The following is a 22,917-nucleotide window of genomic DNA, read 5'->3' as shown; positions in this document are numbered from 1 at the left end:
TTCCCATTACCTGGCGGTACCTCCACACCTTGGTCATGGGTTCATGTTCATGTTAATCTCCACAGTGGGGCCCTGATCACTCAGCACTACTTTGAAGATCCACAGCACCATAAAGAAACAGCGAAGCAGGAACTTTACCCCTTGCTTTTATTTTAGGGAAACTCTAATAGCACAGAAAATAAAAGAGAAAGCTCAGTTCACAATTTAACAACAAAATGCACTGTGGCTTCAAAGCATCCCCCCACCACACCCCCTGCCCTGACATCCTGAGCAACGGTAAATGCTATCTCAAAATCAGTCACGCTTAGATCTCTGCACGGGGTCAAAAACACCCCAGAAGCATTGACTGATGGTGCTGGGCAAAAGAAAAGATTTCTTGTGCCCAGTTTTCCCATTTGTTCTTACCTCCCCTGAAACTTTGGGGACCCACCAGGGCTGAAAAGGTAAGACAATGTGTAGGGCAACGGGACTGGGAAGGTGTCTCAGTGAGGAGGGTAACTTGAGTCTGGTGGTCCCACTATTGCTCTTCAGGCTTCTCCTGCTGTGGCCATGGGGAAAGACCCAAGGTCTGGAAGACCCAGGTCCGTCTGTAGCCCCCCTATCAACCAGGCAGAAGTCTGGGAGAAACTCCCACATATTGCCCAACCACAGCTCTGAGGGTGCTAATGTAGGGGGTAGAGAGGCATTATCAGTTTAAAGGTATGGTTGTTAATTAAAGCTTTTTAACTGGCCATGTTTAGGTGTCTCTGATGCGTGCAGCAAAACACTGCAGCATCTCCAGCTCTCCTGGTCTTAATTTTTTCCCTGCATGCATCAGTGTGATTAGATACCCAGTCATTTGTTTAAGAAAAAGGGAATTATCTTAAAATGTGCTGTGCAACCATTTTAAAGCTCAAACCCAGAATGCAAATAAAAAAAAGGACTCCCACATACACATGGGTAGGGGACAAAAATATTTGTAAGATACATATGCACACCTTATAAAGAGATACACCCCATACGCACTATTACATATATACATGCATGCATCGTAATCTTTGTTTCAGACAAAACTTCTTATGAGGAGGGAGCAGACTCAGATTTTGGAGGAGAAGAACTTATGATATAGAATTCAGGACCTCTGAAATGGATATTTTTTGCCCAGCACTCCTTGTATGACCCTGGTCAACCTTTTGCCAGTCTGGTCCTCAGCTTCCTCTTCTCCCTGCTTGAGTCAATGCTCATTCATAGCTTTAACTTTGGGGGAAGACACAATGTGCAGAGTAAGGGCAATTTCTCATTTGCTGCATCCTGTTTTCCCAGGGTTTCTTAGAGAGAGACACTCCCTGAAAGCCCTAGCACTGCACGAGGGCAAATTAAGGTGTTCATAAACTGTTGCGAATATTGTGTCCAAGCTCCCATCAGGGAAACAAGGCAGGAGTGGATAGAAACCAGAGCCTATCATTGCACTGAAGCTCTCCAAAGGGAACAAGGCATTTCTGAAATGATGTGAATGTTGGTAAATGCCCCTATTCCACCCTGTCTGAGCTGCTGTAATGTAGAAAATGTGAGCAAAATGTGAGTAGCGTGTGAAATAGGGACTGTAGATGCATCTAATTGCATCCACAGCCCAAGTGGAGGGAGGAGGTACTAGCAAAAGTACCCCCAAAGCCACACATCCTTTGGCAGGAGCATGTCACCAGGGGACAGGGACAACTGCCACTGATACCTGGCAGGAGCCCCAGGAGTGTAGATCCTTTCCCTAGATCCCCAGCAGCTTATTTCCACAGTAGATGCCCAAGGTTTTCTTCTTGATCAAATCCTTGGTCTCACAGGATCCCAGAGGTCTTTCCCTCGTTATCTCTGTGTGTCTCCCTCTTAGCCTTGGCTTTCCATGACAAGCACAGCCTTTCCTCTCCCACTACCAGCCTGGGATAAGCAGGCTGTAGCCTCAGCAGCAAGACCAGGGATAAACCCATTGGTTGGGCTGCCAACCTTCGTAGACTACATTGAAATGATCCTCTTTTCTGCAGATTGTCCTTTTTCTGGCTAGATAGACAGCACCAGCCTGAACTTGGACTGTAGACAACCCAACGTCCTTCAACAGTGAGTGACCAGTTGACTGGATCCATACCAACACTGTCAGTAGGACTGCTGTGTGACAGGGACCTGGGAATAATGACACCCACACACTCAGCTCTGCCTCACACCCTCCATGTGGCACGTCAAGAGTTGGGAGAGAGATCAGGAAGAGAAAGAACAGAGAGAAACATGGGCAAGAAGAGAGCACCCTTGTATCCAATTTGGCTTCTTGCTCCAGGAAAGCCTACAAGCTAAGCTGAACATGATATAAACGTGGGGAAGAAGTCAATGGGCATGGGGATAAGGAGAATAATTTGGTTTCTTGGGAATGTGGGCACTGCTGGGCCTGTTGGGTTGTTTTAACCAATGGCAGTATGAGTGGTTAAGTCTGTATCCTGAGGATGCCTCCCCCCATTCATTCACCGGGGACAGCACAGGCACCTGCTTGCCCAGGAGGCATTTTGCTCCTTTGGCTCCTGATGGTATCCTGGGGCCTGTCCAAAGCCAGGATCTCGATAGAAGCCACCAGCCATGCATCCCCCAGGTCCGTGAAGGTGAGTGGAGCTAATAAAACAGCTGGAAGGCAGCAGGTAGAAATGCCGATGGTGTTTGCTCAGCGCATGGCTGTTTGATTTAGGAGTGGCTCCTGGACTGCAGAGCTACTAGCCCAGGTGCACCGGTACAATTCCTGAGCAGAGCTAAAGCAAACTGCTGATGGTTTCACTTTTCAACCGTTTCACGCTTCACCTCACTATGCTAGAAGTTTGCCCAAGTGCGGGTCTCCCCCTCGCTGGGCGCTGCTGTCTCCACTAGGAACAAATCCCCGGGATCTGGCCGTGCAGGGTGCAGGTGGAGCGATGTCAGCGAGACCCGACGTGAGGACAGCCAGCTCTTGGATCCCAAGTGCTTGTGACCAGTGACAAAGAGCTGCTTTACAAATTGCACAGGCAGGCCACCAGAGCAACCTGGCAATCTGCAGGAGTCAGCGAATGTGCTTCAAAAGGCAAAAAAAAATCTGGTTTTTCTGTGACCTTTGCAAGAGTCCTGGCTTGCCTTGGTGCATTCCCCGGCAAACTCCAGGACAGAGATCAGGATGCCCTTGTCAAGTCCCATCTGCAGCAAATACTACCTGCGTGGGAGTTCAGAAGAGCTGTGCCAGGTTTGTTGCCCCTCCTCTTTGCTAACCCACCCACCACTGATTAAAATAACTTGGCTCATCCCCCCAGCTTTCCACAGGAATCTCCTCCACCGAGATGCCCTGCAGCAGATGGGTCCTGGGAATCAGCTTCTTTGGGTGCCCTTTCCATCGATTTATCATCCCTCCCAGCAGTGATAATGCTGAGTGGCTGTGATGCACCATGAAGGGTGGAGACCAGCTATGGGCTGTCACCTCCATGTTCCAGGCAAATGGTCCAGAACGAAAGGGCTTTATCTCCTTGAGAAACTTAGATGCTGGAAAAGAGGGAACAAGAGGAGAAAGGCAAACAGGAGCTGCTTCCTCATATCCAAACTTCTCATTTCCCTTCCCGTTTTAAGCACATAATTCTTTTTTTTTTCCCCTTGGATTTAGTGTGTTTACTTGTATTAGGGCGTAAAACCCAAATCTGAAAGTTGTTGATCTGCTTCTCTTAAGCAGAAGCTGCCAATTCAATGTGTTAAGGAAATCTGTTAAAAGTACTTTTATGGATAATACTATTTTCCAAACGGATGTATGTACCAGCACAGAGATGCTCCAGTTCATTGTTATGTACATATTTATACAAATTTCAAAAATCACATATTTATTCCCCACAAAGCCATTGTCCAGTAATTCATTCTTTGGCAGACACAAAGTTTTCGGTATTAGTGTGATTATTCTTGTGATTCATACTGTGGTTGCTCGTACAAGGTCCAGGCACAGGCTAATCCTTTCATGCAAGGACAGTGAAAGGATGGTCCCTGCCTGAAAGGGTTTACAGTCGTGGAAATACCCCTCTTCCATTAAAAAGAAAAAACTGTGGGCAGAGGGAAACCTACTTTTGAAGTGTCTATAAAAGAAATGTCGGGGCCAGCAGCCACCCCAAGCAGAATAGGCAGGAGGCTTGAAGCATCGCTGCGTAAGGAGCCAGGAGAGGAATGAAGAACATCTAACTGGTTCTTCTTCCTTGTCCTCCTCATGGCTCCGTGGTCCATTTGGGAAACTGGCTTCACCGATAGGTCTCAGCAGCCTCCCCTTTGAGGACAGGACCTTGCTGATCCTGCTTGATCTCCTCTCCAAACAACCTCAGAGCTCCCTTTCTCTGCTCGACAGCAAGCAGATGGATCCCCAACAGACCATCAGTGCATCAGATGCAGCTTTAAAAGGCCCAAAGGATGAGGGTTTTCAGGGATACAGGCCAGCTGGTAACAAACATAAAGCCCAGCAAAGATCCTGGGTGAAAATTCCAGCTCAATACAAATCAAATCCCATTCCCTAAAGGGAGAAACCCAGATAACCTCCCTGAAACAGCACAGCAGCGGCCCAGACTTCTCCAGGGTGTGTGGAGCAGCAGCTACAATGGAGGCGCTGGTTGTGGGAATCCCAGGTCCCTGGTCACCCGAGGCTGTGGATACTTTAATGGTCTTGGCTTTTTACATCCTTCTCAAGGGAAGAATGAAATTCAAACCAGCCTCAGCCAGCTGTTACCAGCAGCATGGTCTGCTGACAGCCTTGCCGGAGCTGCCTCCTCTGGTCCTATCCAAAACCCTGACCCCGCTTTTGCCTTTCATGGGCTGCTCCCCCACCTACTGGTTTCCTCAGCGTAGCTTTGAGCGTGGGGTAAAAGGAGGACCCATAAATTGCAAGAGCAACTGTTTCCACTTAGTGCAGGCACAGAGGGCTTTGATGCAGAGTCAGATGCCTGTCCTGCAACGCTGTAACACCAAACAGGTCAGATGTGTGGTCCCAGTATTCCAGGATGCCACCTCTGGTGTTATCACCTAAAAAAAAGGCACCAGCTCGCCATGGGCAGGCAGTGATATGCCAACGGCTTGGGCCGTGAGAAATTCTTCCTAAGGCCTCTTTTGAGATCAGATTAATTTGGCAGTTTAAGTCAAATCCTTGTTGAAAAGGGAAAAAAAATCCAGCTGGGAGTAATTTGTATAGCAGGACTGAAAAACGCCATCTTAAAGCAAGTCAAGTCATGAAGTTGGTTGGATTAAGAAGTCCCAGAAGACAGACAAATGAAAACAATCAGACTTTTCACATACATGATGACTTCCAGCCAAAATGCTTCACAGTCTTTCAGGCTGATTCTTGGTCCCATAATGTGCCAGCAAAAGTGGCCAAGATGCAAAAAAAGGAGTAGAAGAGTGGAGGAGCCAGACCAGCATGTTCATCAGACTGAAGGACTAGCTGTGGTTGGTCTAGTAGTAGAAAAGTGTTGTGGATGTCAGCTAACAACTATGCCTTTTGCTGAACTGGTAGGGATCTGCGTGGTGGCATTGAAGGTTTGGCCTCAAACACCACCAGCCGCCCTTGATTCTGGTTTGGGGAAACCTTCCAGATGAGCTTTTGAACAAAGCAACCTCTTCTACCGCTCTTCACCCTTCCCTAGTGAAAAGCTTGCAGGAGCAGAGGGTGACAGTCCACCCATCTACCCAGTGCTGCAGCTGCAGAAGGAAAGGTTATCACCTCCAGCATCGAAGACGTGACATATAGAACAAGTCTGAACCCCACCTCTGTCAGTTATATCCAGGATATTTTCTGAAGCACCTACGTAAGCCAGCCCAAAGAATGGGGTTTGCAGGACTCAAAGGCACAGGAGATACAGCTCTTCCAGCTCTCCCTGTTTCCCAATAAGCACTGATTTTTTTTAATTTATGACAAGTTGTGGGGGTTCTCAGCTGGACTGAGGCCCCTGAACAGGACGGCTTTTGACCTTGGGAGGATTCCAGTCTACCCGTGAGAGAACAGACAGGAGTAAGAAGAGTTGCAGCTGCAAGATAAGCAAAGCACTGAGAAAGTGTCGACTACAAGACAAAGCATGCATGTCTTTTGGGCAGAAGGGATGAGTTATAATGAACTGTGCAAATAGCAAATGATGAGATTGTATAACAATTCTGAACCAATTAGAAAGAGACACCTCTGAAAAAGGCTAAGGGGAAAGAGAGTATAAATGTACAGGCAACAAAGGCTTCTGTGCCACCAGGCTTTCAAAAAGATTTGTTGTCTTGCTGCTTTGTCCGTCTCAACCACGACAACAAGTCGCAAAACCTGGGCTCTCAAGCCAACCTCACTAGTGCATCCAGCACTATTAATTCTTCGGGTCTGGCAAAGGGAAAATTCCAGCCCTTCTATTCAAAGCAGCAGAGATAACTCAGACGCAGGTTATTACTGAGGATCCCTCAGGATGCTTCAGAGCAGCAGAAGCAAAATGTAAGTTGGGTTGGAGGAGAGGTTGTCTGGGTTTGAAAGACAGGTGTCTGCGGAGGAAGGCAGGAGCCTCCCTTGAAATGGAAAGTGCAACCCCCTTCCCTCCAAATTATTATAATTTTGAAATTAACGGGCCTTCAGGCAAAGATATGGGGAATAGGATTAGTTCTTTACTAATATATATATATATATATAACACAAGGCAGGGAAAAAACAAACAACCCACTGGTTTACACTGACAGAGTCAGAACTACAACCTGACACCCTGTTAGGGTGGCAGTAGCAGCCCGATAAGATGCTGGCTGCAGTCCTCCTGAAGCGATGGGTGTAGTTCTGTGGAAGCAGCGATCAGGTAAAAGGGTCTGGTCTTCCTCCGAAGGTCCAGTGGTAGGTAGGTAGCTCTTGTCCTCTGGAACTCCAGTGGGGGGAAAAGCTCCTCTGGGAATCCAGTGGAAGAAGGCTGCTAGGGTGTTGGAGATCTCCGTTTTTATTTGGCATGGACTGCTTGGCTCCTTCCCCCCGGGCGGAGCATCTCACCATGGGATGGGGAGTCGTGAGGCAGTTCCTTGATGGGCCATGAACAGGAGATAGCCCAGGAGGGAGTTCTCGATGGGTCAGGCGATAAGGCATTGTTGTGCCCATGAACAGGAGATAGTCCAGAGGGGGGAGGCAGGGAGCACCGCTCTACCTGGTCTCAACAGCTCCTGAAGATGGTAATAGAATACTTTTTTTTTTCCTTTTGGCACATTTTACACTGTAACCTAGGACAGAGGTTCACCCAAATGCACGAAGCATGCAAAAGCACCTGGGTCCAGCTTTGATGGAGCCTGTGGTGAGGACTGGCTTTATTCTCAAGGTGAGCGAAACAGTGCAAACTATAACGCTTTTTGCTCCATGCCTCAAGCTTCTGGTCAGATCGCTGCTGTCTTCTGGGAGGATATAGATCTAGCGAAATCCCTGGGGGATGCAAAACCAGCAAAGCTGGTGTCCACGACCACAATGCAGATTTTGTGCAACCTTATATACCATGCTGTTGTTTTTCATCATTAAAATCTCCGCCAGGAAGATTTTTTAGGAAGCGCTGTATTTGTCTGAGATTTTCCTTTTGGTTTCTGGTATCAGGAGGCAGCTTGAACTAAAAGAGAGTGAGGCAAGGTTGGTAGAGGAGATAACACCTTTTATTAGACCAACAGAAACTGGAAAAAAATGGAAAAAAAAACCAAGCAAGCTGAAACAGAAGCTGACAGACCTGAGAAAGCCTCATGTGCCCTAAAGCATGGATGTTTTTATCCATCTATATCAGCTGACCTAATAAAAGACAGTGTTTCTCGTTACAAACATTGACTTGCATCTCTGGGCCATCGTGTCCACGGCAATTTTGCCACCGCAATGGAACAAAGACACAGAAGTGATGAGTGGCCTGAAGACAAATTTGAAAGCAACAGTGCACTCAGAAACACCTAGAATAAAAGCAAGAAGACTCCGCAGGCCTGTGGTATGGATCTGGAGAGGTTATTTAGGCTCACTCTGATTTGATCCTCTGCATTTAAAAAATGAACACAGACATCTTGGTGAACGTTTCAATGCTGTGAGAAATGGTCCTGCTACCAAAACCTGTGGTGGTCTCCTCTTTCAATATTTGGTGGATAGAGGATATTAGAAAACAATGTCGTGCAAAGACATTAATCAAATATTTATAAGCAGTTGAAAAGAATAGTTCAGGCTCAAGCAGAGATTCAGGTTTGGTTTTATTTACCTTGCACAAATTACTCAGTGCCCAGAGGCTGTACTGGCAAGGAAGAAAACGCCACCACCTTGGATAGGTTGTAGACACCCTGATCTGACATCGATGGTTATGACAAACAGGATGAATGAGACGGTTTGGGATAAACTGTGCTTTAAACCAGCAGTGCCTGGAGGCCAAAACCTGTGAAAATGTTGACTGATTTCGATACAACGGGTTCGCAAGGCAGAGGAAGTCACACAGGCACACGTTGCAGAGCTCCTCGGAGGTTTTCTGGGCACTGGGCCTCCTTGGGAAAGGATTATTTGGCTCTTAGTCACCGCACAGAGAGTATTACAGGAGGTGTGCGCTGGCAGCCAGGCTGAGCCCAGCACCTTGCTGTTTGCCAGAAAACTAATGAGCAAATACTTCCGCTTTCAGGCTGTTCCCTCCCCTCTCCCTACACCTCCAACCTGTACCGGGGCCGTGCCTGGAGCGAACTGGAGCTTCGGGGCAGCAGCTGGGCTGGGAGCTTGGAGAAAAACCTGACCTAACGAAGAAAAACCAAGTGAAAGAGGACAGGAGCAAAGCAGGGAGCCATCCTGCGGGGTGGGTGGGGGCAGGACTCGAGCAGGTTTTCCCACCCCGCTGAGCTGTCAGCTCCTGGGGGAGATGAGCATTTCGTCGGAGCACAAGCCCCTCGGGAAGCAGGTCACCGGCAGCCTGCACGCGGTGAGTAAGGTACGGGCTCCGGGGCACTGTTCCTGCCTGTGGGATCAACGCAGCCCCTTTGGGCTACATTAGAGGGGTTTTCTACCCCCATCTGCTATTTTGAAGACAGCGGGGCTTGCCAGATATGTGACCAAGAAGCGGATTCTAGGTAAAAAGCTGTGTCTGACTCCGACCTGTTTGCACCAGTTTGCTTACAGAAGGGCCTTGTCCCTTGCAGGCATACAAGATCCGGCAACAGCACATAACCAGAGTGGTTCTTTTCCTCCTTGGTCGAGAGGTGGAAATAATTTAATATGAACTTTAACTGGTCAGATCCCTAAATAAAAGCCTGCTGTGAGTTTTGGGGGGGTTCCACAGTTCTTAAGAGTCTCTAATGAGGCAAAAGCTGCCCTGTGTTGTAGACGTGCAGAATGATCAGGTGGGAGCAGTAGTTTTTCTATCTCTAAGGAAAATCTCAGACAAGCAGCATATTACTCGGCAGAAATCAGCGACGAGATCTGATGACGTTTTCCTTTTCCTCTCCTCCGCCCTCAGTCTATTGCCAACCAGTTTGTCTTCTCTGTCGTAGTTGTCCTGCCTCTCCCCTACACCTCTCTGTCTTTAAAAAATCCAGCCTTCTTGTGTTGAACTTCTCAGTTGCAGGTTGAAAAATCCTTCCCCAAGGAGGTAACTGTTTTGCAGATTAATAAACGGAGGCACAGATAGGTGGCACGGTTTTCTAAGTGTCTCCTTGCTGGCTAACTACAGAGCCAGGAATCAGCTGGTGCCAGTACTCCCAGTCTGCTGGGAACCAGATCAGTCCTAGGCCAAAACTATTAATCAAGATCTGAGAAGATAAGGTTAGTTGGGCTACTGTACTAATGAAGAACACGTTATCCATTTGTATTAGTGATAAACAGCATGAAACATCTGACCTGCCATCTGAAAAAGGAGCAAAGGCTCAAAAGCATGAGACTCTCCTACCAAACAATCCCTGCGAGGGAGAACTGTTGTTATCACTTGCACTAATGGCAAATTTCCTACCTGAGAGGCTTTATTAAAGGAAGAGCTTTGGGCCATGTTCTTCAGTGGGTGGAAATCACCAGATAGTCTCAGACTCAGAATCATTTTTTACATCTCCTTGGCCCTAGCGCAAAGATTGCCCTTGAGATAAAGCCGCCCACGCTAGGGCAATGCAATATTCCGGCTGGGTCTTTGGCCTGAATCTTCTGTTGTTTCCCTAGCTTGCCTGGGCTGTGAGCAAATTTCTGCTAAATCTGACAGCTTGCTGCTGTTTAAAGGGAAGGTCTCCCCTGGCTCCGGGTTGCCTGTTCCTAGCACCTTCCTTTTGCCAGCTCTGGTGCTCGTTAAATCCTCTGCAAGCCTCAGCTCAGTCAGATGAAGGAGAAGCAGAGCTGGCACGAGGTGAGCAACAGAAGCACGTAGGTAGGTACAAGGGTGGAAAGGGGAGAGGGCAGCAGGAGCTCCCCCTCCTCTTGGTGTGAGCTGGGAGATCGGCTCCCGTCATCCCGTGGGCCTGTACCTGTGGGATCCAGCTAAGCACTTAAGCACACACTTCACTTGGGGCATGTGACTAGCGGCACTGAAGCAGATCCTTGAGTGATCGGATCCAAGAAAGAGCAGGTGAGCTCCCGGAAAAAAAGGGTTGTTTATTGACTCACGCCTTCCCAATGGCAGGTGTGGTCTTGGCCAGGCGAGTGACTGGCATTACAGCAGTGACAGCGGGAGGGAAAATAACTGCCTCCTTTCTTCCCTCTCCTGGTTCTCTACTGAGTACTATAAAAAGTGACTCAGTGCAAAGGGAGGCTGTTAAAATTCTTCAGCACTGAACCGTCAGGTAGGTCAGACTGGACACCAGGTCCCAGCTTTCTGCACATTGAGGCCTCCCCCAACGCATTTCAGAGAGCAGTGGTGTTAATGCCCGGTGAAATTAAATAAATCCAAAGAAAAATCCCAACTTTACATTCTTCCTTCTGAAATCCATGTCAGCCGCATGAATTACTTCCTTCCCTTCCTAGCTAAAGCTATGGTACATTTCTAAAGTGCATTGCTAAACGGCTTCTGTCTTCCACCTCTGACGTGCTGGATTTTTGTGTCTTACTTCAGTATTTATAACAAAACTCCCAGATGAGTGGAAGCCAATTCCGCCCATTTCTGAAGTTGCAGTGAGCTTTAGTTCCTCCTTTGAAGAGAAAACACCAGCTCAGGTGAGAGGAATGGAGCTGCACAGCTTTGAGCTCTATCCTTGTCCCTCTGCACGTGGGGAGGCTGATTGCTCATAGATTGCTCTCACTGGAAGGACAGGGGCCAACAGGGACAGTGCTTGCGTGGGACTTAGGTGATTGATGTGGAATCCTGCAGTCACTGACAGCTTCCCTGGGCAGGGTACTTCTTGTCCCTCTTCCCCACTGGCAAAATGACACTTTCCTTCTTCCCAAAGCTGTGGTGAGGACTCAGCCATTTAGAAATGTCCACGTCTCTGCTGCTCTAGTTATGAGAGCTGCGTAAACATCCTGCATCTGCTTTTAGCCATAAGTGGGGTGGATGTTCCCATCTGATCCCCAAAAGATGGGAGCTCATCCTGCTTTTCACGCCGTCATTCCAATTTCCGGCTGCAATGGCCCGTTTTTTTTTGCCTTGACACCTCCATGTTGACAGCCTCAGACAGCTAACGCACGTGGCTTTTTGTCCCCTTGTGATACTCGCAGTTGTCACCAATCGTGGAGTTAAACGTCGGTGGGGAGATGTACACGACAACGCTGAGCACCTTAAAGAAACACCCGGGCTCCAAGCTGGCAGAGATGTTCACCGGCCAGCCCAAACTCAGGACGGACTCCGAAGGGAGGTTCTTCATCGACAGGCCAGGCACCTACTTCAAATACATCTTGGAGTACCTGCGCAGTAACCAAGTGCCCACCCAGTGCATCCAGGACGTCTACAAGGAGGCGTTGTTCTACGACATCGAACCTCTAATCAAGCAGCTCGAGGACTCCCCGCAGATCTTCGGGGAGCTCGTGGCGAGGAAGCAGTTCCTGGCCCGTGTGCCCAGCTACAGCGAGAACATCGAACTGATGATCCGCATCGCGAGGGCGGAAGCAGTCGCATCCCGCCGGTCCAGCGTCATCGTGTGCGTGGTCAGAACGGAGGAGGACGCGGCCAGATGTCAGGACGCCTTGAACAGCTTGGACATGGATAAAAAATCTGTGGTGAAGTTTGGCCCCTGGAAGGCAGCGCCAAGTATTTCTGACCTGCTGGACTGCATTCAAATGGATGTCGAAGCCAAAGGGTATAAAATATCCTTTCAGCCCCACGTTGCTGAAAAAGGTTTTCGCTTCAAATCGCATGACTTCTTCTACAAGTTCCTGTTCACCTGGTGGTAGCAATGTCCCGCCATCGATGAGGAAGGGAAGAAAGCAATTATTGAAATAAATCCACTTAGGCCATGGAGACTAAGCCATGGACTGCTGGAGAGGCAGGAAGAAACGCATGGGCCAACGAAAGGATCTCCTTCGGTCATTTGCCAAACTAAAGAGCACTTAAGAGCCACTGTTTACTTGGGCTTGAGGGGATAACTGTACAATTTAAAAGGTACCAGGAAAAGGAGGAATTTTACTCTTTCAGTGTTGCTGACTATCAGATAAATTCAGTGGGTCGAGCCAACCTCACTCTAAGAGAAACAAAAAATCCCAAATAAGTCTCGTGGCCACGTGGAGTTGGACTCTCAGTGAAACAGGAACAAGTCACACAGGCGCAATTCCCGATGGAAACACTGCATTAGCACATGCTCAAATCATATTTAGATCCCTAAGAAGAAGGCAAAAGCTCCTCTCGCTGGTTTCCATACCAGAATTTAGGTTAAAAAGAAGGATTTCAGTGTCCCCCGCTCTCCTCTTGTTCTTCCAGCAGACAGCCTACTCTCTAGCCAACGTATTTATTACTGGGTTTTATTATTTATTCTGAAGGAAAGACAGAGAATCTCAGCTATGGTCCGGGATCAACAAAAGGTAAAAACACCATCGCTGATGTGAGGACTTCAGGATCTAAGGACACACACTCCTCTCTCAGGCCACACTACTTTAATCTTTTTCTTATGACATTCATTGTCATCACAATACTATTTCTAAATATGTAAGATTCTGGAAGAACAGGGGAAGCCCACCGTGATTTGGCGGGAAGGAAGCGCTACTGAAGTGACAGTCTGGGACCTCAGTGCAAATTCTCCGTTACAGACCACAAGCTGGGTCCTACATTGTGTTTTAAAAATCTTAGGATACAAAAGTTTATTTTTATACTGGAGATGGATGTTAGCTTGGTTTTAATCACTCCGAAAATCATAATGGCTAATTTGATTATCATCGTATTTCCTTCATTTCTCAGAACATGGATTTCTTCCAGTTAAGGACAGTAATCTCTGGGATGTTAAATAAATAACTTTTAAAAGCTCTTTGAATGATGCAGAAGTGCTTTATTTACTGTCTTCCCTCCCAAATGCCCAAATTCTAAAGACCTGAAGTTTTATCTTTATGCTAATGGATTTGAATCATTCCTAGTTTAAGCTTGGTTTCAGATGTGCTCATCCTAGCACAGATTTCCCCCCAGTAAAAGTCAGGAGTCACGCCACTGACCTCATAGCAGTTCTGCTGAAGGTGTGAGGGGACTCTGAGACCTCTTGCGTTTATAACCTTGGTAAGAACTGGTACAATTAGTGTTCGAGAAGGCAAAAAGGTTTAAAAAATAGGGTCTATGATCATGTAAAATCATAGAATCACAGAATCATTTAGGTTGGAAAAGACCTTTAAGATCACCGAGTCCAACCATTAACACAGCACCGCCAAGTCCACCACTAAACCATGTCCCTAAGCACCACATTCACACGTCTTTTAAATACCACCAGCGATGATGATGCCACCACTGCCCTGGGCAGCCTGTTCCAGTGCTTGACAGCCCTTTCAGTAAAGAAATTTTTCCTAATGTCCAATCTAAACCTCCCCTGGCACAACTTGAGGCCATTTCCTCTCATCCTATCACTTGTCACTTGGGAGAAGAGACTGCCCCCCCCCCCCCCCCCCACTACAACCTCAATAAGGTCTCCCCTCAGCCTCCTCATCTCCAGACTAAACACCCCCAGTTCCCTCAGCTGCTCCTCACCAGACCTGTTCTCCAGACCCTTCACCAGCTTCGTTGCCCTTCTCTGGACACGCTCCAGCACCGCAATGTCCTTCTTGTAGTGAGGGGCCCAAAACTGAACAGAGTATTTGAGTTTATGATCATATATCTATGATCATAACCAAGCAGTTGGTGGTGCTTAGCCTAGAAGAAGAGAGACTGAGGAGGCCTTCAAATAGACAGAAGGTTGCTTTAAGGATGAGATCAGTTACTCTTTGCATATACTAAGGGTGGGCGAAGGGATAACTGGCCTAAGTCACAAAAAAAGGAGATCGAATTTCGATACTATGAAAAAAAAATCTGATTATAGGGTAGTTAAAACCTCAAACCATCCAACATCCTAAGACTACAGGACTGCTGTCATGAGAACCTTTAATTGTTTGATCAGGGATGGTCTCACAGAACAGCCCAGGCTGGAAGAGACCTTGAAGAATCATCTGGGCCAACCTCTAGTGGGAAGGAGAGCCTGGATGACATTATCAAGCACCCTGTCCTGTCACATCTTGAAAACTCCCAGTGATGTGGATTCCACCATGTCCCTGGGGAGGTTGTTCCAGTGAATGACGGTTCTCACTGTAAAGAATTTATTTCTTATATTGAGAAGAAAACTCTCCCAGCACAGCTTGTACCTGCTGCCCCTTGTCTTCTCCACACGGCTCCTTGCAAAGAAAGAGACGCCGTCCTCTTTGTGGACACCGTTTAAGTACAGGGAACACTGTGCTGAGATGCCCCAGGGAGAAAAGACGCAACTCCTTCAATTTTTTTTCTTGTAGGGCAGGTTCTCCAGACCTCTGAGCACCTTCCTGGCCCTCCTTTGGACCCTTCAGCCCCTTCCCAAATCACCTTTTCCCTATGATGCAACCAAGCCGTGGCCTCCCCTGGCCACCTCTAGCCACACAGTAACTGCTGCCTGTACCTCCTGCCATCTAACTAGACATAATGTCACAGTCCACTCGGTGGCCTCGTGATGGTTCGTTTGCTGTGATCTCAAAGTGCAAAATTAAGGTGACAACGCCAAAGGGGTTTGCTTCAATCAAACAGGAAAACTTTACTGTTTGCCCATAAAGCGGAGTGCGACAGGGAAAGAGGGTGAAAGGAAAGGGGAAAGTAAAGTTAAAAAAGGAAAGAGATCGATAGCTGCCACCACGGGTCCAAGGCGTCCCTGTGGTCCCAGGTCCAGGCAGCGTCCCTCCGGTCTTAACGATTGTCGTGATCCTCGGTGGGGGAAGCTTCTAAAGTCTGGGTGCTGAGGAGCCCCTTTTTATGCCCAGTAGCACCCCTTGCTCCTCCGCTGTATCTCCGCCTCTTCTCGACTCCGTCGTGCTGATGGATCCTTCTTGATAACAGTTCTCAGGCGTGTCCCTGGCACCGGAGATCAGCACAGCACTCTTTAGCCAAAACAGAGCCCTCTTGCCTCCGCAAGGCTCCCTCCTTCGGCCGTTATCTCCCCCCACAAGGTTTCTAGAAGGGAGGAGCAGACAGCAGCATCTCCATCCTTTTGCTATTTCCTTGCTCTGTCCAGGGCATCATGACTTTACAAGCCTGGCCTTCCATTCCCAGGATCAGCAACTGCGTCTCAGGCAGGCCCTGCAGACTCATGTCAAGGTGTTAGCATGACTTTTGGGGTACTTTACTGCCCATATCCCTGATGACAAGGTTGAGGCAATGCTGTTTTCAGACCAGCTCTTACACATAGGTCTCTCAGGGGGCTCCTCAGTGCCAGGCCCTCCTTTCCCCCTCCTCAAAGCAGGCATGTTTGAAGGCCCTGCTAAGTTTCCGTATGATAGGATTATGAGAGTGTCTTTACAAAAATATAGTAACATTTACCCAGGCTGGTACAAGATACCACAGGCCTAAACAGTGATAGATAAGGAGGAGAATGTTTTTGCAAGTACATGGCACTGTTTATCCAGAGGAGCCATGTGCTTAGTACCAAGACTAAGACAAGGAGGCCTTGATAGATATACGACACTATTCAGCAGGACTTGTAAAACAGGAGGTGCCATATGTCTCAGCAATTAGACAGGAACCAAGGACAAGACTACAAAGCTCTGTTAGATAAGAAGATACATCATTAATTTTATTTTTTTTTTCCTCAAAATTTTTGAGGGAAGTTTGAACTTTTCAACTTTAGGAAACAGTATGCAGGCTTAATAGACTTATTAACTTATCCGCCCAGGAGATGCACAATGACATGATAATGAAACATATGATGCATGATGCAAAGAGGGGTACAGGTTAAGGGGTAAAAATGTAGTAGATGTAGTAGGCGGATCGGGAAGTCTGTGCCTTCCTAGGACCTCAGCCAATGGGGAACGGGAGAGGGTCCTATGCGGCTGGGAAATTAGGATAAATAGGGGGCTGCAACCCCAGCAACTTTGAGAAACCCCACATGGATATGCCCAGTGGACTCTCCCTTTATTTGAATAAAGTGTATTTTACAGGACCCCTCTGTCTCCTTTGTGAACACTGACCACTGGTGCCAGGATTTTCCGCACACCAGGATCAGCAACTGTGTCTCAGGCAGGCCCTGCAGACTCATGTCAAGGTGTTAGCCTGACTTTTGGGGTACCTTATAGTCCATATCCCTGATGACACGGTTGAGACAATGCTGTTTTCGGACTGACTCTTACACATGGGTCTCTCAGGGGGCTCCTTAGTGCCGGGCCCCCCCTTTCCCCCTCTGGAAGCAGACATATTTGAAGGCCCTGCTAAGTTCCCACGTGTGTCTAACGCAAACTTGCTCGGAACAAGCCACGTTCTTCATCTTTTGGTCTTTCTATGGTCTAACATTAAAGATTAACGAAACTGCTGGGTGTTTTGGGGGAAAAGTGAGCGGGGCTGACAGGGCTAACACTTGGTGATCGGCCGCGGGGCGGGCCAGGCCGCAGCCGCCATGTCAGGCCGCGTTCCCATGGCAACGAGAGGCCGCGGCTGCCCCCCCCCCCCCCCCCCCCCCCCCTCCCCGGGCCCGGCCTCCTGACCATAGAGCGCGGCCTCCAGCTGGGAAGAGAGGACGCACCGCTTGGCACCTCCCCGCCGGCGGCTCTGTGGTTTCTCTTCCGGGTTACGCGTACGGCGGCCGCGGTGGGTCAGGCGGCGGCGGCGGCGGCATGGCGGCGCACCTCAAGAAGCGGGTGTACGAGGAGTTCACCAAGGTGGTCCAGGTAACGCACCGCCACCGGGCTGGGCGGGGAGGAGGGGGGGACAGCCCCGAGGCCTGCCGGAGCTGTGGGAAAAACGCTGGGGCCTGGCCCGGGGGTGCTGCCCGCTGCCTTGCGGGGGGGGGCCTCGGGGCCGGGCCGGCCTGTGAGGGGCTGCGGAGGAGCGGGAGGGGTTGGCCCTGGGTTTGGGGAGGCCGGAGCTGCCTGGAGGGAAGGAGGCTGCCTCGGGGTGCGGGCAGGGGGAAGAGTGCTCCCCTCGAGGTGGGGAGGGAGCGACCTGGGGAGGGCCGCGACTGCTGGGGGGGGGGGGGGGGAGGAGGACGCGGCTTCCCCCGGCCCGGGCAGTGAGTTACTCCCGTGGGGGGAAGCTGCTGCAGGCCGGGGGGTGTGGGAGAAGCTGCTTGCCCAGGGGTGGTTGTTTGGGGTTAGAAGGAGCAAGATTTGTGCAGGGGTGGGGAGAAGAGAGGCAGTGTTTCCCGGGGATTGAGGGCTACCTCGGCAGGACGTAGGTGCCCCAGGAGGTTTGGGATCTTTTCCTTCCTAAGCGAGCTGATAGAGAGGCCAGTGGGTGCCACGGGGCACAGGAGCTTCCTCGGGCTTAGTGCCGAGACGCTGTTCGCTCTGAGGAGAAGTGGGTCAGGATGTGCCCTGCGTTTCTGAACCGTTTCTCTGCCTGCAGCAGCAGCACGAGGACTTGTCCGCTAAGAAACTGCGGCTGACCAAACCCAGCAAGTCAGCGGCGCTCCACGTTGACCTGTGCAAAGCCACCTCGCCCGCAGATGCTTTGCAGTACCTGCTCCAGTTCGCCAGGAAGCCCGTGGAAGTGGAGAGCGTGGAAGGGGTTGTCAGGATCCTGCTGGAGCATTATTACAAGGTGGTGAAGCTGGGAGCCAGCTGCCCTTCCAGAATCCTCCTTCTGGTCTTGTTTTCTTGGGGTTGGATGTGGAATAGAGAGTCACAGGCTCCTGTGTTGCTGATTCAGTTGCCAGTGGCTGGGGCTTTGGATGCCTTGTGTGAGGAGAGTGAGTGACTGAAGTCCTTTACCCAGGTGGTTTCTGGTCATGTCACTTGGTCCCTTTGCTGATGGCTTCAGGAGCCTGTGACAGGGATGTCACTGTGTTATCTCTGCGGGTGCCCTGCATGATTAGCCTTAAATTAACTTAACAAGGGACAAAAGACATAGCAAGAAGTTTTCTAGGGAACTCAGCTGTCCAAAGCTGGCTCAACTTTATCTAAATACTTCCTGACTGATGTTTCCTTACCTTGCTCTTAATTTTCTTCTGGCTATTGCTTATGCTGTGAACAAAGCACTTTTAAAATGAAGCTTCTGAAAAACTTTCCAACGAAAAAAAAAATCTTAACAGCAGAATAACAAGTAAATACCAGAAGTAATACGTGCTTTGTAGTATCCAGATAATGATCCTTCACCCGATAAAGCAAAACTTACTGCATCTGACAAAGCTGCACCATAGGCTGAATCATTGCTCATAAATGTCCTTGTGCTGTTCTGTATTTCTTTTTACAATTGACTCTATTTTGCTTTGAACTTGCGCTAAAACTCTTAAGCTGCATTTTATCTATGTTGAGGCTGTTTTGCTTTTTTTTGATGGGAACTTATTTTCATCATGGGACTGGTCCCCTCTCAAAAGAGTGTACGACTTAAAGAACCTGACCTCTTTGTTCTTATGTGAAGAAAACTGTTGCTCCTGATCAAACAAGGCAGGTTATTTGTGTTTGAAGTTTGTGTTGTAGCCTACGTTAGAAGAGAGTCGTTGCTTGTGTCCTCAGAGGCCTGAGGTGATCCTGAAAGATGCTTCCCGTTTCCTGAGGGTGGTGGGGCTGAGGGGTTAGAGACACCTTCCCTTACTGATGTCTTGGTCATGGAGACAGCAATCAGACCTGCAAACTGAAATAATAACTTTCTCTAATTTTCTGCACATGAACCATGAGAAGGAGGGAGAAAATGCCTTCTGGGGTGGGAGGCTGCTTGTGGCTGGGTAGTGATAACGTTGCAGCCTTTAGTTGTAAGGCTCTATAAGTGCCTTTATAAATATCCTTTTCAAAATCCCTGATTTCATCTGTAGTCATGGAGAGGGTTGTCCTTTTTTTTTAAAAGAATGTGAGTAAACACCGAGTGTGTCATACTGTGGAAATCCGTGTATCCTACCACTGCTTTAAGTAATCCAGTGACAGTAACTGTTGTTCAAGGAGGTAATTTTGACCCTGAAAAGAGAAAATGCTTCTTGGCTCAGTTGAGAGGGAGGTGACTCCCGCAGGTGTCATACTGGTCACTTGGAGGGGGGGGGGGGTGTGACACTGAAGTCTCTCCTAAACCCTGCTGAAAGACTTCAAAGTTGTAACTAATATTTCTGCACCTGTTGAGAGAGTTAATATTTCTAACTGTAATACATCTGCACCTCTGTGTTCAGCCTTGCACAACTGCCTGGTGAGAAGTACGAAATCCAGACTTCTTCTTGTCTTCCTACCCTGTACTGGATATCCCTGGCAGTATGATGAAGGAGAGAGTTTCCAGTCCCAGACCAGTCTGTAGAAGACTCACAATGACTCTTTGAAATGCATGAACTTTTAAAATGAATACTAAATGGTGAAGCTTGTTTATGTGTTTATCACCCTTGACAGCTTTCACTGTTGCTTAAATGAGTGAATGTGTGCAGCTAATGTATGCTTCTATTTATTTATTTTTTACCTTGCTGTGTTGGCTTGCTTGCTTTTTTTTTGCTGTCAGATTGGCAGGGCTCCTCCCCACCGTTAAGACAAACAGTTGTTTTCTGTAGCCTACAGACCCTGCTGCTTAGATGGTCAAGAGACCACCAGTCTCAGTTCATCTCCTAAAATCCTCCCATTTGTTCATTAAAAGCTTGCAGAGGTAGTAACGTTATCAACACTGGATTTTCTGGCATCTCGAAAACCTGACTGATTTAAACTTTAAATTTTCAAACATTAGGAAGGTAATTTTGAGGAGTTAGTGAGTCAAGGAATAATTTTGAAATGTCCTGGAAGCTGCCACATCAACGTTCTGGTGTGGGTTAATTTTCTGTGGAGTGTGCTGTGGGCGTATGGAGGAGGAAGTAGCTTGACAGTAAAATTCAGACCCTTGTGCTGAATTATGTGCAGGTCCTGCCTGTGTGTAGTGTTTTACGCCTTTCAAACTGAAAAACGAATCAGGGTGTCTACTGTTTCGTTCCAGGAGAACGATGCCTCTGTAAGATTGAAGATTGCTTCCTTGCTGGGCTTGTTATCGAAGACTGCAGGGTTTTCCCCAGACTGCATTATGGATGATGCCATCAACACGCTTCAAAATGAGAGTAAGTCTGGCTTTTCAGGTGGTGCTTGAGCTCAGGGCAGTATCACGCCGTCTTTTGAGCGTTTAGGACAGAGGCAAGGCCCTTACACCTGAAGTGTGTAATTGGGAATTGTTGCTCACAGGATTTATTTTCTGCTTCTGTGAACGGTGACCAGACAACACCAAGTTCTGGGGCAGAGAAGAGTGTTCCTCAGACCTGCCTGCTGCATGCCTTTGTTTTAAGGGAGTGCAAAGTTTGCATTTGCATCTCAGTGTGAGAGCTGTTGCTTCTGAAGTGCTCTGTTTCGGAGGACAGTGTTGCTTGAAGTGGAATCTTGTTTGAAGAGGAGGGTTTTTTTTCTTACCGTGCTGCAGGCCAGCTCATCAGAGCTAATGCAAGAAGGCATTACTTTTTATTAACATTGGGGTTGTAGTAGACAGTAAAATACAGACTGTCCTATTTGTGGCTTCATTAAAGTCCATTTTTGTTTTCAATGTGATAGTCACAGTTTGTATGTGCTTTACTTGATGCAGTTTAATTTTATTTTAATGTCACTGATAGAATCAAATAATGGTTTGGGTTGGAAAGGACCTTTAAAGCTCATCTGGTTCCAACCCTCCTGCCACGGGCAGGGACATTTCCCACTGGATCAGGTTGCACCAAGCCCCATCCAGCCTGGCCTTGAGCACTGCCAGGGAGGGGGCAGCCACAGCTGCTCTGGGCAACCTGTGCCAGTGTCTCACCACCCTCAGGGTGAAGAATTTCTTCCTTATACCTAGTCTAAATCTACCCTCTTCTAGTTTAAAACCATTACTCCTTGTCCTGTCACCACAGGCCTTGGTAAAAAAAAAAAAAAAAAACCAAAACCAAACCCAAACTCTTTCCATCTTTCTTATAAGCCCCCTTTCAGCACTGGAAGGCCACCAGAAGGTCTCCCCAGAGCCTTCTCTTCTCCAGGCTGAACACCCCCAACTCTCTCAGCCTGGCCTCACAGGGGAGCTGCTCCAGCCCCCTGAGCATCTTCGTGGCCTCCTCTGGACCCGCTCCAACAGGTCCATGTCTTTCCTGTGCTGGGGACCCCAGAGCTGGACGCAGCACTGCAGGGGGGGTCTCACCAGAGCGGAGCAGAGGGGCAGAATCCCCTCCCTCCACCTGCTGCCCACGCTGCTGTTCATACAGCCCAGGATAGAGTTGGCCTTCTGGGCTATGCGCGCCCATTGCTGGGCCATGTCCAATGTTTCACCCACCAGCACCCCCAAGTCCTCCTCCTTAGGGCTGCTCTCCATCCCTTCACCCCCAACCTCTGTTGATACCAGGGGTTGCCCTGACCCAGGTGCAGGACCTTGCACTTGGCCTTGCTGACCTTCATGAGGTTCACACGGTCCCACTTCTCGAGCTTGTCCAGCTCCCTCTGGATGGCATCCTGTCCCCCAGGCATGTCAACCACACTGCTGAATCTGAGAAAAATCACTAACAACTCCGTGTTATCCAGCAGGGATTCTTTACTGCGGCGCCGGGCAGCACGGGGGACGGCTCCTTTCATCCCTGCACGCCCAAGCGTTAGGATGCTTGCCTGATATTTACAGCTTTCATGGTTATTCATTACATTTCTGAGAAAAGGTTGGGTTATTCTAATTATTTTATTAATATAAGTTCCTCCCATAGTCCCGCCTCAGTCCACCCAAGTTACGCCCCCGTCGGGGTCCTTAGTGGTCGTCGGGGATGAAGATCCAAGTCTTCCTCGGGGTTGAACTTGTCTTGTGGCCATGCCCTGTACCATCCGTTGTTTTTTCCAAACTGCAGAACCAGCTCTTGCTCGCTGCCCTCCCTATCTCCTGCTCAGTCCTTTGTGTTCCTTGAGCCCCACAGTCGGACTGGAGGATTCCACTGGGTGTCCTTGGCTTGGTGGATTCTGCTTCAGTCTTACCTTTAAAGTGTCAGTTAGTCAGTGATGGAGATATGCGTAAGGGTTAGTACAACTCAGCCTTCCTCCCTACCTCTAAAGGCTGGTCAGCAGTTCTTTTCTAAAAGCTGGTTTTCTAAAAGCTGGTTTTCTAAAAGCTGGTTAGCCATTCTTTATTACACTGCTCAGCTTGGTGTCATCTCTGAACTTGCTGAGGACGCACTCGATCCCCCTGTCCATGCCATTGGTGAAGATATTAAATAGTATCGATCCCAGTACGGACCCCCGAGGAACACCGCTTGCTACTGGTTTCCACTTGGACCCTGAGCTGTTGACTAACTCGTTGGACAGAGCCATCCAGCTCATCCCTTATCCATCGGTCAGACCCATGTCTGCTCAGTTTGGAGGGAAGAATGGTGTGGTGGTCCGGGTGAACAGTCGGCTAACCTCGGGTGAGCAGCGAAGGCTCC

General features: G+C 48.7%; 2 protein-coding genes across 4 annotated transcripts in view; both read left to right on the top strand.

Moving 5' to 3' along the window:
• The first annotated feature begins 8,849 nt into the window (after positions 1 to 8,849).
• On the top strand, positions 8,850 to 12,289 carry KCTD14 (potassium channel tetramerization domain containing 14). Of its 2 annotated transcripts, none has more exons than XM_009954999.2 (2): positions 8,850 to 8,909; positions 11,618 to 12,289. In XM_009954999.2, exons 1-2 carry the CDS (start codon positions 8,850 to 8,852, stop codon positions 12,287 to 12,289), a joined length of 732 nt encoding a protein of 243 aa, XP_009953301.1. The 2 variants fall into 2 exon arrangements, with proteins under 2 accessions (XP_009953301.1, XP_086337782.1); XM_086481656.1 differs by having other exon boundaries at positions 8,850 to 8,918.
• A 4,899-nt stretch (positions 12,290 to 17,188) lies between these two features.
• The window catches only part of INTS4 (integrator complex subunit 4), a 36,210-nt gene continuing 30,481 nt past the window's right edge, over positions 17,189 to 22,917 (top strand). Inside the window, exons 1-3 of one of the 2 annotated variants that reach the window (XM_086481654.1) lie at positions 17,189 to 17,242; positions 17,922 to 18,113; positions 20,448 to 20,565. In XM_086481654.1, the coding sequence (XP_086337780.1) occupies positions 17,189 to 17,242; positions 17,922 to 18,113; positions 20,448 to 20,565 (364 nt within the window). Of the gene's footprint in view, positions 17,243 to 17,918; positions 18,114 to 20,447; positions 20,566 to 22,917 lie in introns of both variants that reach the window. The other variant, XM_086481653.1, reaches the window with a different exon arrangement.

Source organism: Leptosomus discolor, chromosome 1, assembly GCF_034619465.1.
Source record: "Leptosomus discolor isolate bLepDis1 chromosome 1, bLepDis1.hap2, whole genome shotgun sequence".
NCBI classification, from domain to species: domain Eukaryota; kingdom Metazoa; phylum Chordata; class Aves; order Leptosomiformes; family Leptosomidae; genus Leptosomus; species Leptosomus discolor.
Note: the sequence above shows the minus strand (reverse complement) of the source record. Positions and strands in the feature narration are given on the sequence as shown.

Excerpts from the sequence above, each read along its gene's own strand:
- KCTD14 (XM_086481656.1), top strand. The coding sequence starts at position 8,850 with ATGAGCATTTCGTCGGAGCACAAGCCCCTCGGGAAGCAGGTCACCGGC. Across the intron at positions 8,919-11,617 it reads GCCTGCACGCGGTGAGTAAG|TTGTCACCAATCGTGGAGTT; the intron begins GTACGGGCTCCG and ends TGATACTCGCAG.